Here is a 17,238-nt window from a genome sequence, read left to right on the forward strand (position 1 = left end):
ATTGACTGTAGACCCTGCCACATACCTCTTGTGTCTGAGCTGTTGAATTTCGACTCGATTTTGTCTCTGTACTGAGACTTAGCCTGTTTGATTGCCTTGCGGAGAGAATAGCTACACTGTTTGTATTCGGTCATGCTTCCGGTCACCTTGCCCTGGTTAAAAGCAGTGGTTCGCGCTTTCAGTTTCACGCGAATGCTGCCGTCAATCCACGGTTTCTGGTTTGGGAATGTTTTTATCGTTGCTGTGGGTACGACATTGTCAATGCACTTCCTAATGAACTCGCTCACCGAATCAGCATATTCGTCAATATTGTTGTTGGACGCGATGCGGAACATATTCCAATCCGCGTGATCGAAGCAGTCTTGAAGCGTGGATTCAGATTGGTCGGACCAGCGTTGAACAGACCTGAGCGCGGGAGCTTGTTGTTTGAGTTTTTGTTTGTAGGCTGGAATCAACAAAATGGAGTCGTGGTCAGCTTTTCCGAAAGGGGGGCGGGGGAGGGCCTTATAAGCGTCGCGGAAATTAGTATAACAATGGTCTAGTGTTTTTCCAGCCCTGGTAGCACAATCGATATGCTGATAGAATTTAGGGAGTTTTGTTTTTAGATTAGCCTTGTTAAAATCCCCAGCTACGATGAATGCAGCCTCAGGGTGTGTGGTTTCCAGTTTACAAAGAGTCAGATAAAGTTCGTTCAGGGCCATCGATGTGTCTGCTTGGGGGGGAATGTATACGGCTGTGATTATGATTGACGAGAATTCCCTTGGTAGATAATGCGGTCGACATTTGATTGTGAGGAGTTCTAGATCAGGTGAACAGAACGACTTGAGTTCTTGTGTGTTGTTATGATGATCACACCACTTCTCGTTAATCATAAGGCATACCCCCCCGCCCCTCTTCTTACCGGAAAGATGTTTGTTTCTGTCGGCGCGATGCATGAAGAAACCAGCTGGCTGCACCGACTCCGTTAGCGTCCCTTGAGTTAGCCATGTTTCCGTGAAGCAGAGCACGTTGCAATCCCTGATGTCTCTCTGGAATGCTACCCGTGCTCGGATTTCATCAACCTTATTGTCAAGAGACTGGACATTGGCGAGTAGTATGCTAGGGAGTGGAGCGCGATGTGCCCGTCTCCGAAGCCTGACCACGAGACCGCCACGTTTTCCCCTTTTTCGGCGTCGCACAGGGTCGCCGGCTGGGATCAGATCCATTGTATTGTGTGGAAGGCAAAACACTGGATCCGTTTCGGGAAAGTCATATTCCTGGTAGGAACGATGATGAGTTGACGTTAATCGTATGTTCAGTAGTTCCTCCCGACTGTATGTAATGAAACCTAAGATTACCCGGGGTACCGATGTAAGAAATAACACGTAAAAAAACAAAATACTGCATATTTCCCAAGGAACACGAAGCGAGGCAGCCATCTCTTTTCGGCGCCGGAGGCCATCTTACTTACTGCTATAGCCAGGCCAAACTATTCAAAGAATAACTAATTGTTTGTGATTAGGAAACTTATGAGAACCATACCAAATTCAGCACACAAAGTCCAGGGAGTGGCATGCTCTACCACTAAGGGACAGTTAAGTTGACACAATGTAAGACAGTTTTGTGTTACAATTGTTTGTTTAGTAGCGTGAATCGTTCTGTTTCACACCGAGGTGAAGAACAGAATAATTGAAGGAATGAATCCGAGCCTCAAGCTTATCAGCTGTGGAAGGCGGGGCTCCCAGCAAGGTGCAGATTTCCTTCTTCTTGTCGGGCGTGATTGTAGATACTTCAACTGAAGTCGCGAGTGTGCGACTCCCATAGTATTTTACCGAAGTTGACTAACTTAAAATGAACTCCAAAAGTCTTCAGGTTAATCAATTTCTCCTGAGGCAAAACATTAAAGCCACTCTGTCTCACCAGACCACAAACTAACACCACAACATTCCATGTTATATCTTTTGTCTCACAAAGTTCCTTACATGTATTAACCATGTGAAGCATCTATGTAGGCCTTATAAAGGGTTTATGAAGGCTTAATTTAATGAATGAGTTATTGTTTGTGTGACCAAATATAGCCTAAATACAATATCAGTTATGTTTTCTAAGGGGCCTATTATGACGGTTCACCAATAAAATGTAATTCTGAGACTCAGCCATCAACTTGAGTCCAGTAGATTATATATGCATACCAGGGAATGTTTTGTGTTGCAATAGTTTACTACATAGTAGAAGTTGTCTCATTGTTATAGTCATATCCCGAGCATGCCCCTGCACCGTGCCCACACAGCAAATTTGAGATCAGAATTTTAACAACCACAGTGTTAATTGTAACACTTTCTTAGTGTGTATATGTAACTGACAGAAAGGTTTTTAAAATAATACTTTTCAAAGTGTTGAAAAACGAACACCCCAAGAGTGTCGGGTCCCTAACACTACGAGTGTGGCAAATTGCGACTTAAATTAACACACTGTAAAAAAAAATATTCAGAGGCTTAGTAGTATTACCCAAAAGAAGCTATGATTCTCACAAAAAAGCAGGTATCTGGTTTATCAAAACTGTTGTGCAAATTGATGTTCAAAGATGAGACAACTCATTCCCACCATCGCCAAAGTCATGCACACAACCCTTAATGACAAAGGCAAATGCAGCATCCTACAATGCTTGCAGCTCTACCTCCACTTAGGCTACTGTTAGTGGATTGAGCACAGTGCACAACAATGGCTGTCAAAGTGGGATAAAATGCCTAATAATCAAAAACCTAAAACAATGTTAAATAATAAGATATGATCTCTGAAAGTAACTAATCAATGTATGTGTTTGTGCGCGGCTAGTCTATGCGAACAGTTGAAGTCGGAAGTTTATATGCACCTTAGCCAAATATATTTAAACTCAGTTTTTCACAATTCCTGACATTTAATCCTAGTAAAAATTCCCTGTATTAGGTCAGTTAGGATCACCACTTTGTTTTAGGAATGTGAAATGTCAGAATAATAGGAGACATAATGATTTATTTCAGCTATTATTTCTTTCATCACATTCCCAGTGGAACAGAAGTTTACATACACTCAATTAGTATTTGGTAGAATTGCCTTTAAAATGTTTAACTTGGGTCAAATGTTTCGGGTAGCCTTCCACAAGCTTTCCCCAATAAGTTGGGTGAATTTTGGCATATCCCTCCTGACAGAGCTGGTGTAACTGAGTCAGGTTTGTAGGCCTCCTTGCTCGCACACGCTTTTTCAGTTCTGCCCACAAATTTTCTATTGGATTGAGGTCAGGGCTTTGTGATGGCCACACCAATACCTTGACTTTGTTGTCCTTAAGCCATTTTGCCAAAACTTTGGAAGTATGCTTGGGGTCATTGTCCATTTGGAAGACCCATTTGCGACCAAGCTTTTACTTCCTGATTGATGTCTTGAGATGTTGCTTCAATATATCCAGATAATTTTCCAACCTCATGATTCCATCTGTTTTGTGAAGTGCACCAGTCCCTCCTGCAGCAAAGCACCCCCACAACATGATGCTGCCACCCCCGTGCTTCACGGTTGGGATGGTGTTCTTCGGCTTGCAAGCATCCCCCTTTTTCTTCCAAACATAATGGTCATTATGGCCAAACAGTTCTATTTTTGTTTCATCAGACCAGAGGACATTTCTCCAAAAAGTACGATCTTTGTCCCCATGTGCAGTTGCAAACCGTAGTCTGGCTTTTTTTATGGCGATTTTGGAGCAGTGGCTTCTTCCTTGCTGAGCGGCCTTTCAGGCTATGTCAATATAGGACTCCTTTTACTGTTTATATAGATACCTTTGTACCTGTTTCCTGCAGCATTTTCACAAGGTCCTTTACTGTTGTTCTGGGATTGATTTGCACTTTTCGCACCAAAGTACGTTCATCTCTAGGAGACAAAACACGTCTCTTTCCCGAGCAGTATGACGGCTGCGTTCTCCCATGGTGTTTATACTTGCGTACTATTGTTTGTCCAGATGAACATGGTACCTTCAGGCTTTTATATTTGGTAGCACTTATTTGTTTTTCCTTTGCCTCCAACCCCTTTCGATGTGTGGAACGGATGTGGGTGGGGCTAGGTCTACATAAGGGTGCACATTTTTTTTAAATTCACAAAAGCTCTGACGAAGGCCGTGAGGCCGATAAGTAAGCTTATTAAATATCAGTGATACTATCAAGAGCAGTGTACGGTTTCCTTTTTCCTTCATTTTGTTCAACTGTTGACATGCACCTGCAAAAAAAGATTGCTCAGATGTGCGAGTGCCTTTTGAATTTTGTATTACCTTCAGGTATTTGGAAATTGCTACCAATGGTTAACTAAACTTGTGGAGGTCCACCATTTTTTTCGTAGGTCTTGGCTGATTTCCTTTGATTTTCCCATGATGTCAAGCAAAGAGGTACGGAGTTTGAAGGTAGGCCTTGAAATACATCCACAGGTACACCTCCAAATGACTCAAATGATGTCAATTAGCCTATCAGAAGCTTCTAAACTATGACAACATTTTCTGGAATTTTCCAAGCTGTTTAAAGACACAGCCATCTTAGTGTATGTAAACCTCTGACCCACTGGAATTGTGATACAGTGAATTATAAGTGAAATAATCTGTCTGTAAACAATTGTTGAAAAAATGACTTGTGTCATGCAGAAAGTATATATCCTAACCAACTTGCCAAAGCTATAGTTTGTTAACAAGAAATTTGTGGAGTGGTTGAAAAACGCGTTTTAATGACTCCAACCTAAGTGTATGTAAACTTCTGATTTCAACTGTATATCACAGTGTGTGTGAGAATGCAGAGCGAGAGGTGCATCTGCACAATGCAATGCTTCCTCCCACATTCCAAAATGCCATGTGCAGGCAGAGGAGAGAGCTTCTCTGACCCCTCACCTCCAGGTTAACAACCCATAGCCATTTGTTTCCCATTGGATATTTAGGCATCCTCGCACAGCCCATAAATAGTGGCGCTAAGGGCGGCGGCTGCCACATCAACCTCTAAATCACAGAGGCAAGGCTCTGACACTGCGCATTCCTCGGCAGCCACTTCGGCCTCCAGTCTCTACAACTTTCTATTATTCCTACCTGAGCAGAAGTGAGCACTGTGCGCACACTTGATTACTGTCGTAAAAAGAAACTCCATCCACACAAAAATTTGCTCTTGCCTCTCTTCTCCTCATAAGCATGCAAGGGCTGATGGGTAATATGGAATGGGCACAGAAGTGTTGTTGGGTTTACCCTGCTGGGTTATGATGCAATGAACATGTAAGTAAGTTTTTTTTAGAGTTCACCAGAAGCCTTGTGTGCATGGTGCTTCAGACCATTACTCAGATCTAGAGGGGGATGAAATGACACTGGCCTGTGCTTCGCCTGTGGTAACAATGACAAGTGCTGTGTGAATGTAAATGCGCTGGTAAGGCAGTCAAAGCAGAGAGGCATAGAGCCCATCCCCAAAGAGTGCATTGTCATCAGTGCTGTTGGATGTTGGATAGAGTCATGGTTGGCTAGTCTGGGTGACTAGCACAACAAAACTGGAGAGGATCACTGGGCAGACCAGGCACTGGAGCAATGAGCAGGCTGCTAACAGGCACATCAGCATCACAGAGACATGCTAGCAGAGATAATCACTCCACTCCTGCCATCTGGAGCTGTCAGACCCTACAAACCCAGGGAGATGGCACCTAGAGATTATATCAGGTCAGACAGAGTACATGCGCCCAGATGCCACTTCTAGGCCAGACAGAATGCACCCAGAGATTCTGTCAAGCCACTTAGCCAGACGGAATACATGCACGCAGAAATTCCTCTTACGTGTCTTTTTGGGGAGCAAAACTTTTGGTGGAAGGTACTATGCTGCGTACAGACCCCCAGGAACTCGTCGAGATACATTGAGTTTCCTTGTAGGCCTATGTGGCGAGGAAACTGTGAAGCAAGCTGTGACGCAAGCTGTTTATGTGTCTTTTATTAAAGAATTTGAAACAATGTTGTGTCTGTTTGCTACTATTCATTCAATCATGTTACTATTCATTCCTTAGGCTATGGCCAAAAATACATTTGTTCATATGGGCAGAATATTATATTTTGTAGCATAGGCACCAAATGTATGACAATAAACAGTTCATATTTGATCAGGTAAAAGGCAGGGCTAAGGTCGTTTCAATTTAAAGAAGACTCTTTGTCACATGAAAATAGAAATGGAAACATTGTGATTTTAGAGACACAAAGTAACAATAGCCTCTATGATCATCCTACGCAATTGGGTGTAGCCTAGACCTTGATGCTTTCTCTGTTAAATCTTCTAGACCCCGCTGTAAATCAATCTGACAATAGCAGATAATCAACATAAATGTAGGGGTATTGGATTGGATCCAACTTTGATCGCAACAGTCTTCATTGGCGCGGCGAACTAGACACCTAAGTATTCTGGACATTCTTCCGAACACTGTTTTGCCACACTTTGGCTGTTTTTGCACCCCGTGCTATATCCCAACAGCTGTTTGTCACTTGACTGTCATTCAGAAGAAGAAAAAATCTGGATCAGCTGATGATGGTTGACAATATCACTAGGCTTAACTAAACACATGGATACCAAATGAGCATCCAACAAGTAGTCATATTGTGCATATTGAAGTACCACGCAAGTTGGTGACTCTCGGTTAGAAGCATTCGATTTTGCAATCGCATACATCATTTTGGATTTGTATGCTCATGAAAACTGTAAAATCTCAACATGAACATTTGATAAAATGGTGCTGCCATTTTTAGCGAACCATCTCGTAGACTGAGCAATACTTTTGTCCCGCTGATGGCTCATAAGGGATCGATGGGTTTCTGTTGTATTCATGATGGATTAGAATTAAGCTTCAGAACATTCACACCTAGCCTAATGGTCAATCAGCTCACAATTGTCTGGACACTTTCCTACCTGTACAGTGTAGGTCAGTCACATTTCTGTCTCCTTTTCAAATCTCAAAAATGCAACTGGTAGCCTAATGATACAGACTTTACATAGGCTATTGGTGACATCACTATAGCCTAATATTCCTCAAATAGATGTAAAGATTTGGTGTGCTGTTGATAAAAAGCGGTACAAAATCTCTAATAATTAGCCTATCCTAAAAAACGAATCATAATGTCCTAAAAAACGAATCATAATGTGCTGGATGTGAATGAATCTGCACAGCGCCTTGCACAGCGCCATAAAGCCAATTATGTTTGAGGCCTCATTTTCAAGAAAATATCATAGGCCTAGTTTTATTATATTGATAATTAGATTCTATAGAGCATATTGAAAGAAAATGAATTAATACAAGGTTAAAATAACTTTTCTTTCAGTTTGTCTGTTTCTTATATTGAATATGTGCATGTTTTTTAAATTATTTATTAATGAATGTATTAGTAGGCTTATGGATGACATTTTTCAACTTATTTGCCCAACCCTGTTTTATTCATTAGTTTGCTAGAAAGCAACGAATGCAGCACATGCGAAATATCACTATAATAAGGCTACAAGACTATGATGCTGTTTTTAGCCTACATACTTTATATCATCCTTCAAACAGGTTTAAACGAGTTTCCCCGCCAAGCAACCAGCCAGCTATTCCCTAGCCAATGTGTTTACACTCGCAATGAGAGCGCACAGGCGCGCAAGGACGAAAGACTTCGCTGACAGGGAGTTCCACGAAGCAGCAGCGTTTGCACAAAAAAATGCTTCGAAAAATGCCATTGTTACAGACAAAATTCCCCCAAAGATCCAATAAGGCTCAACTGAATAATTCTCTAAATTATTTCAGACCTTTGAAAGTCATAACATTAAATTAGCTATAGGTGTTAGCAGTACATCCAGCTTTCACAATGGACTCTCATAACCAGATATTTTTCACTAAAACGGATTTTAGAATGATGGACTCATGTGGACAAGTCAATATATGGTGTACCTCCTAACATTCATAACGCTTGAGAACACTGCTCTGGTAAAAAATTAAATAATAATCAAAACCGCCACCACACTATGTTTTAATTAATATACAATATGCAATGTTCCGGTATTTAGCGTATTCAGACACACAGCTAATCTTCTTTCGTATCAAAAATAACAATTTTTACAATGTAGTTTGTTCCTCCCTTGCTCAACTAAACATGTTATCTGTCTCCTCTACATTATCTAACTGACTCTAACGAAACAAGGTAAGTTGATTGATTTCATCAATCCAATGCAAGTCAATAGTACCTAAAGTAGATTTTCCAAAAAATGTCCAAGTCATCTACAAGTTACTTCATTGAGTTACACTATCATTTTTGTCATACTTTAGGATGATTTGGACATGATTTGGCACGGTAATGAAGAGGGACCTTACATCAAAGAGGGACCTTACATGAATGGTGCTATCATTTAAGTTTTAAGTAAAAAAAATAAAAATGAATAGGAAAGAAATAGAAATATAAAAAAATATTAAATATAAATAAATAGATAGATTAACAGGCCTAAATAAAGAAATACAAAAATGAAAAAAATATATTGTCCCAGATAAATCAACACTTAAATCAATCAATAGGCTATGTTTATGGGTTCAAAAAGATGCAAGTGGAGAATCCGAACCATATGTTATCCCTCGCGGCTCGTAAACTGGTGAAAAACCTTTATTTTCTTAATTGCCATCACATAAAGCCATTGCTCCAAGCGTGCATTCTTCGCGTAAGAAGGCTATATCCAAAATAAACCAATAGAAAAGCATGACAAATGCTCGACTGCAAAAAGTCTGAGTATTCTGGCAATATGTATACTATAGTATCCTACCGTGAGAGCGGAGAACTTCTGAGCGTGCCCGGCGCAAAGGAGGCAGAGAAGGACCAAAAGCAGGCAGACGCGCATCCTGATGGTGGCTCTCAATGAAAATTACGCACGATCCAAAGTGAAGCCTCCAGCCTACTGTCTCTGCTTCAGCAAAACCAACAGTGTCCTAAGTATCCAAATAATTTTCTTGGGAAAATGCGCCCAATTCAATTCACAAGGTACTCCTTTCAATTGACTTTGTGAAGAAGTTGTGAGGCAGACGTTTATTTTATCACACGTTTTTATCTCTGCCAATTCCGTTACTTCTGCAACCTTCTGATACTATCCTTATTTCTCACAGTGCGAAATGCCCCCTGTGTCCTGACCTTTTTCCCTCCCTCAGTGCTCTCTCTCTCTCTCACACACACACACACTCTGTCTCTCTCTCGACTATTCTCCACACCCCCTCCCTCTCCTTGTATGTGGACTAGATCCCTTATCGGATGCAGGCAGTTCCTTGACGGTAGGTAGGTAGCCTATACGTTTTGAAGTTATCTTTCTGCTGCTGGTAGCTAAGGCAAACAACGTTTTATTTTCTTTCTTTCCCCCTCTTTTTTTTTTTTTTTTTTTTCCTAAACCACAACAGGGAATCCTTTTCTGTTTTGTCGTCTGCTGTGTTCTGAGCCTCTCTCAGTAAAGAGAGGACCAGACTGCGTAAAGGCGTAGTGAGTAGGGAGTAGCGACTAGCGCATGCGTATGTAAGGTAATGAAAGAAGACCGAAACGAATAGTGAGCTGGTGTACAGTCTCTCTCTCTCTCTCTCTCTCTCTCTCTCTCTCTCTCTCTCTCTCTCTCTCTCTCTCTCTCTCTCTCTCTCTCTCTTCTCTCTCTCTCTCTCTCTCTCTACCTCTCTCGCTCAAGCACACGCAAAAGATAGGGATATGGATAGGTCCACATGTCGAAAGGGATGCATAACCCCTTTGAATGCTCCGTGGTCATCCGCATCATGAGCCCTCTGACACCTCAAATAAAAGATGGTCAGGCTGCTCAGACTGGTCTCAGAGCAATTCTATTATTCTGTATGTAAATCCGAGACACCCATTTAGTATATGTTACGAATTACAATTTGTGTTAATGTTACGAATTTGCAAAGTATACAATATGTTGCAAATTCGCAAAACGTATGATATGTTACGAATACTAGCTAATGTTAGCTAGGCTAGGGGTTAGGGTATGAAGGTTATGGTTTAGATTAGGAGTTAGGTTAAAGGGTTAGGGTTAGCTAATAATTTGAGTGTCTCGGGTTTACATTTACTATGTTACGTCTAGTCTATGAGACCAAGCTGGGCTGCCGTGTATGAGGAATATTGAAGTATCATGCCAGATTCCATGGATGGAAGCTCACTCACATTATACCCAAACCGCAAAAGGTCCAGTGGGCTGCGAAATTGGGTGTGGAATCTCACTAGCTGGACTTAGAAGGCCAGTGTCCGAGGGCGTGCAGAAAAATGTCATATGGTGGTCAAAAAATGTACTGTCGAGTAGGCCCATACCTATAGTGTTGGCATTCGGCAAAAGACACATTTGCGAAGTTTTAACACTCAGTGCACAGTGCACACCGATCATTTCGAAAGGAAGATTACGGCCAATAGGCTCGGCCTAACAGGCCTACGTGACATTTGAGGCAAACTTTTAAAAATTATGCTAAACAAAAATGTAATTTAATAGCCTAATACAAAAAAACATAAAACATTGTCCATAAAATATGAAACTGTGGGTTTGTTTTTATTTAATGCCATTAAAGGACCGAGGCTCAGGAGCGCTCCAGAAATAGGCCTACACCTAAATTGTGTGGACAGCAGTGGAGGCTGGTGGGAGGAGCTATAGGAGGACGGGCCCATTGTAATGGCTGGAATGGAATAAAAGGAACGGTATCAAACACATGAAACATATGGAAACCACATTTCACTCTGTTCCATTTATTCCATTCCAGCCGTTACAATGAGCCCGTCCTCCTATTGCTTCTCGCACCAGCCTCCACTGGTGGACAGGCCTGTCAGAGTACAGGAAAGAGTCATGCAAATCAAAATTCAAGTTAAAACATTTACACCACTCACAATAAATAATAACAAAAAAGAGGTTATGGCTAAAGAGGTAATGTGTCTGCATAGATATAGGGTTACTAGTCACCGTGCAACAATGTCAACAATGTTACCCCAATGTTACCCAAAGCAATCATGCCACCTGGTGGCAAGTTAAGTAATTAAATTGACTGTACAACCTGATTTTAAAGAGGACTTCCAGACCATTGCAACATGAGTTCAAATGTACATATATATTTTAAAAATAATATCTAATAATACGAATGTATACTATCAATGCCTATACAAATGTAGTGCACTTGAACTAGTATCTGGGCAGAGAAGAGACGATGAATACGCCCATTGCCCATTCACCGTCTGAATGGCACACACACAATCCATGTCTCAATTGTCTGAAGGCTTAAAAATCCCTCTTTAACCTGTCTCCTCCCCTTCATCTACACTGATTGAAGTGGATTTAATAAGTGACATCAATAAGGGATCCTAGCTCTCATCTGGATTCACCTGGTCAGTCTGTCATTGAAAGAGCAGGTGTTCTTAATGTTTTGTTAATGAGTTCTTAATGAGTTCATGTTCACCATAGTGAGATTACAATGTCGTTTTTTCACACAGTTGCTGGTTTGTGACAGTTTTCTGTTAAACAATTTTACAGTACAGACAGTAACTATCATAGTTTCCCATGGAAACTCACATCTCATCTCATCTTATGTTGCACTACTTTAAGGTACAGACATTAACTATCCCTTAATTGGAAACTAACAGCACTATTACACTACCTTGTTTTTGCACAGTGTGTAGCTGGGTTTACTATAGTTCTTCTGTTGCACTACTACGGTAGGCTACATACCAGATTTCAGTGACTATCCTAGTTTTCCCTTGGAAAATCACCTTTCCGCTATTACACTACGGTCTTGCACAGTGTGTAGCTGGGGTTACTAGTTTTCCGTTGTATTTACAGTTAAGACCGTAACTATCCTAGTTTCCCCTGGAAACTCACATTGTAGTGAGGGTTTCAGCTCTATTCAGTGTGAATCTGTGTTTACTATAGTTATGTTGCACTACTTTGCAGTACAGCCGTTAACTATACTAGTTTCCATTGTAAACTCACAATACAGCTGCATTGCACTGCTTTTTTTCAAACAGTGCGTAGCTGGGTTGGTGCTCAATGTTTTTTTTTCACATAACAACTAGATTACACTGCTGGTCTTACGGTGTTGCCAAATTTTGCTGTTACACTTCTCTTCTTCCCACAGAGAGAAACAACCATTTCCAGTATGACGTTTCACGATGAGAAATGCAAGGTGTCCCTGCCCACAGGCAGCGGACTGTGTCTATGAAAGGTGGCACTCGGCAGTCATCCTGAAGTACTTGCTGCCAGCACTGGCCTCAGGGGACAACATTTTGGCCTCAGGGAACTGGCCAAAACAGACATGAAGACCCTCTTGAAACACATTTGAGTTCTGGGCCTCACCCTAAACAAGGAGAAGAGTCACCTGACCTCCTCACAGCAGTTGATCTACCTCGGGATGTCCATAGACTCGGCACTCATGAGGGCACGTCTCCCTCAGGTGAGAGTAACAAAATAATATCCTAGCTCAACCGTTTCCGGCTCGGACGAGCCATGTAGGTGTTAGAGTGCCAACAGTTTTTCGGCCTACTGATGGTGGCTTCACTGTTGGTTCCGCTGGGCATTCTCCATCAGGCCACTCCAGCGATGGTTCAAATCCCACTGCCGGCACCCAAACCAACACAGACACCATCAACTGTTGGTGATGAGTGCATGTTTGAAGACCCTATCGAAATGGCTATCCAGCTCCTTCCTGTTAAAGGGGGTGAGCCTGATCAGAGTCCACCTCAGATAACTTGTGTGAGCTGATGCCTCTGGGTTGGGGTGCCGTGTTAAGAGGCAGACGGCCAGCGCCCGCTGGAGCCCCCCATGGAATGGTCAACACGTCAATGTGCAGGAGCTCGGGGGTTTGCCTAGCTCTCCAACAGTTCCAGTCCTACCTGGTAGGACAGTTCCTGGTCCAATGCTTCGGGAGCTCTTGCTGTGGGCCTAGAACAGCTTAGCATCGCTGCGAGCAGCACATATCCCCGAGGTCCTGAACAATGCAGTAGACATGCTTTTGAGAGACGGCCCACCGGAGGGGGAATAGATCTTTGGTGCTACAGCTTTGGGACAGGTTCGGGAGAGCCCAGGTGGATCTGTTTGCCTCTCAGGAGAACACTCATTGCCCCAGATGGTTCTCGATGTTGGACCCTACAGGCCCTCTGGGTCTGGACTCCCTTGCTCACGATTGGCCGGCAACAACACTTTACGTGATCCCACCATATCCCTGATCACAGCTACGCTAGACAGGGTTGTCTTGATGGGCCACCAGCTGTTCATGATAGCTCCATGCTGGCTGAGACCACCATGGTTCAGCGTCCTGTTGTCCCTCCTCTCGGGGACCCCATGGGAGCTGCCCCTGAGGCCCAACCTGCTCTTTCATGCTTGGGGGACACTGTGCCATCCGAACCCGCACCGCCTCCAGCTACGGGCTTGGCCTCTAGTGGACCAATCTAGACCTTCAGGACAATGTGGTGAACACGTTGTGGAGCGCCATGGCATCTTCAACCAATGCATCATATCAAATGTGATGGGGCATATTCTGTACCTGGTGTGAGAGTCATACACAGGAGGTCGGTGGCATCTTAATTGGGGAGAATGGGCTCGTGGTAATGACTGGAATGGAATCAATGGAATGGTATCAATACATCCATTTGTTTCGTTCCAGCCATTATTATGACCCGTTCTCCCCTCAGCAGCCTCCACTGGAGTCACATATGCAAACAGTTTTACATTTTCACAGTTTAGACGCTATCTCAGCATGCCATGACAACAGCCAAGACGGACCCATGGGTGGCTACCCATTGCTCTCCAAATTTATGAAGGGAGTTCAATGTCTGTGTCCAGCAAAGGCTCGCTCGGTGCCAAGTTGGAACCTTGACGTGGTGCTGTCAGCTCTTGCTAAGCCGCTCTCAAGCCCCTAGAGTTGATGTCTTTGGAGCACTTATCCATGAAGCTGGGCATTCCTGTTGGCTATTACCTCCAATACGAGTGTGAGTGAACTTCATGCTTTTTCAGTGAGCACTCAATGTTTTTCACAATGGGTCCAGACAAGAGGAGTGTCACCCTCCATCTTAACCCCTAATTCTTGCCGATGGTTCTGTCTGACAAACATGTGAACCGGGCCTTACATTTGTCTGTATATGCCCCTCCCGCGGATGAGGGTGAGCTGGGTGTTTTTCCCCAAGTGTGCTGTGCCTGATGAGGGCCTTGGACACTTACATTACACAGACACAGGCAATACGACAGTCTGATCAGCTATTCGTTTGCTATGGTGAGAGAGTTCTAGGACAAGCCTATCGATATAAAGACTCTCACATTGGCCTCTGCCGTCTGCTGTAGTGAGGCATTCTACTAGAGGAGTTGCTACATCATGGGCCCTGGGAATTCCCCTCAATGAAATGTGTGCCTCAGCCAGTTGGGCATCGTCTAGCACCTTTTCTAGGTACTATCAAGTAAATGGGGACCCTGCCGATGAGGTCAGGATGGCTGTGCTGGGTGTTACCTTCGCCTCCCTGAGTCGGGACGGAGGAACACAGCAACTATGACTGCCCTAAACGCAGTCCTACGGGACTTTACTCTCTGTCTGGCCCTTACCTAGTTCACCAATTCATCTGGTATTGTGATACCATATTGGAGTGATCCAATATAGTGCTACATAATGAAGGTTACGTATGTAACCACGGTTATGTGAGCTATTGGATCACTCCAATCGTCTTTGTCGGTGATCTACGGCACCTCGAAAAAGGACACAGGGTGGAAGTAGTGCGGGGGTAGCTATTTAAGGGGGGCAGCCGCAGCCTCAGCACTACTGAGGTGCAGGGGACCTGAAATCCTTACTGTACGTGTACATTAGTATGTGGTAAATTGCAACGTGCCGCTCCGGCCACCAGAAGTGGCTTGCTTGTGGGTGTGCTGGCAGCATATAGCAGCGCGGTTCAATTGTGCGTCAAGAATTCAGCATAGCAAGTTTGTATGAAGGTCTGGTTATTAAATGGGTAAATAGTTCATCCATTCTCCATTTCATTAATTTATTCACATGTAAATAGTAATATGCTCTAAACTGCTCTGGTGACAAATAAACCTTGCTTATCTGTTTCCAATCATCCACATGGTTGAGAGAACCTTTCAAGTAAGTAAATACATTTAACAAAAATTTACAAAAAATAGTGTATTATTAGCGAACTAGCTACAGAGCAGGCTAACTCAAATGAGCTGCTAACGTAGTTAGCTAGCTATCTAGCCAACTTTACATACTGCATAGCTAGCAAACTAAGTTAATTAAATATCACCAGCTACCTAACTTCATATTATCTAGCTATCTTGATGTATATCACTGTAAAAAACAAAATGCATTTGTAGGTAGCCAACTAACAGCCATTGAGGATGGTGAAAGGATAGCAGCCCCAAATGTCAAAGTCAGAGAGTAGGCTATTCTGGATAGGGCAGGCACTTTTGTGTAGTTCCAGTCCCTAGAAGTGAGGACAGACAAAATAGTAACATAATATTCAATGCTGTTTAATTTGAGTATAATGAAGTCTGTTTGTTGTGATGTTTTCTGTTGTCAAATAAAGAGAGCTGTGAAAGTCGCTCTGCAGATGAATAGTTCCCAATTAAAAGCGGTGGTTCTCATTCCTGTTCCTCGAGACTTAAAGGGGTGAACATTTTTGCTTTCGCCTTAGTACTGCACAGCTGATTCAAATGATCAACTCATCATCAAGCTTCAAATGGTATATATGTATTCATTTGGGACGCTATCCTTGATGTGATCCTGTTGCTGTTACATGCTACACATGCATATATTTATCCAATGTTATCATGATTTGTTATAAGAGAAATTATATTGCCTACAGTTACTGTGTAGGGCACTGCAAGGTTGGGTGACCAGGGCCATCTGGGACTGCCTCCTGGGGGAATTCAGGTGTGTGAAGGCTACCTGTGTCCTGCATAACTTCATCAGGATGGAAACGAGGACCAGGAGGGGATCTGCAGCTCGCCGCGGGATGCTAGAGGAGAGGTCTGCTGCTCTGCAGGATGTTTCAAGGATAGGGGCCAACAAAGCAGCACGGGAGGCAATTTTTTGTGCAGGAGATCTTCACCTACCACTTCTATGGCAACACCATAGACTACACTATGCACAACCAAAGGCTCTTTTAAGAGCCATCCACATGAAAGTATTCTTCCATTTCCTTAGCTATGTCAACTGCAGTTATTCAATTCTTAGTTTCTTTGCCTTTCATTTCTACTTCTCAGGTGAGGTGTTGTTTAGGTAAAGGTGATGTCTGTACAAAAACAAAACAGGCACTTTTAAGGGTCACCCATAATGAAAAAAAAACAATTAGTCAACCTATAACGTACACCTACACTTGTGTATCAAATTGATTGATGGATTGCGTTGTGCAGTAAACATTCTCAGGTGTATAACTGTGGCTTCTTCCACCTTCAAAGAACAGGCAAGAGGACCAACCATTGAGAATAGTAAGACACTTCCTTATTTACAGTTGAAGTCAGAAATTTACATACACTTAGGTTGGAGTCATTAAAACTAGTTTTTCAACCACTCCACAAATTTCTTGTAACAAACTAAAGTTTTGGCAAGTCAGTTAGGACTTCTACTTTGTGCATGACACAATAACTTTTTCCAAGAATTGTTTACAGACAGATTATTTCACTTATAAAATTCACTGTATCACAATTCCAGTGGGTCAAAAGTTTACATACACTAAGTTGACTGTGCCTTTAAACAGCTTGGAAAATTCCAGAAAATTATGTCATGGCTTTAGAAGCTTCTTATAGGTTAATTGACATCATTTGAGTCATTTGGAGGTGTACCTGTGGATCTATTTTAAGGCCTACGTTCAAACTCAGTGCCTCTTTGGGAAAATCAAAAGAAATCAGCCAAGACCTCAAAAAAAATGTAGACCTTCACAAGTCTGGTTCATCTTAGGGAGCAATTTCCAAAAGCCGCAGCCGTCATAACGCTCAGGAAGGAGACACGTTCTGTCTCCTAGAGATGACTGTACTTTGGTGTGAAAATTGCAAATCAATCCCAGAACAACAGCAAAGGACCTTGTGAAGATGCTGGAGGAAACAGGTACAAAAGTATCTATATCCACAGTAAAACGAGTCCTATATCGACATAACCTGAAAGGTCGCTCAGCAAGGAAGAAGCCACTGCTCCAAAACCACCATAAAAAAGCCAGACTACGGTTTGCAACTGCACATGTCCTCTGGTCTGATGAAACAAAAATAGAACTGTTTGGACATAATGACCATC

The 17,238-nt window shown here is 42.7% G+C and overlaps 1 protein-coding gene across 3 annotated transcripts in view; it reads right to left on the reverse strand.

Annotated features, from left to right (window-relative positions):
- smoc2 (SPARC related modular calcium binding 2) overlaps nucleotides 1-9,458 on the reverse strand; it is a 75,992-nt gene extending 66,534 nt beyond the window's left edge. Inside the window, exon 1 of one of the 3 annotated variants that reach the window (XM_071379720.1) lies at nucleotides 8,775-9,458. In XM_071379720.1, coding sequence (XP_071235821.1) covers nucleotides 8,775-8,849 — 75 coding nt within the window. In that variant the 5' untranslated portion in view covers nucleotides 8,850-9,458. The remainder of the gene's footprint in view (nucleotides 1-8,774) is intronic. The other 2 variants (XM_071379718.1, XM_071379719.1) reach the window with 2 other exon arrangements.
- Between the last annotated feature and the right edge of the window lie 7,780 nt (nucleotides 9,459-17,238).

Source organism: Salvelinus alpinus, chromosome 32 (genome assembly GCF_045679555.1).
Source record: "Salvelinus alpinus chromosome 32, SLU_Salpinus.1, whole genome shotgun sequence".
Classification (NCBI taxonomy): domain Eukaryota; kingdom Metazoa; phylum Chordata; class Actinopteri; order Salmoniformes; family Salmonidae; genus Salvelinus; species Salvelinus alpinus.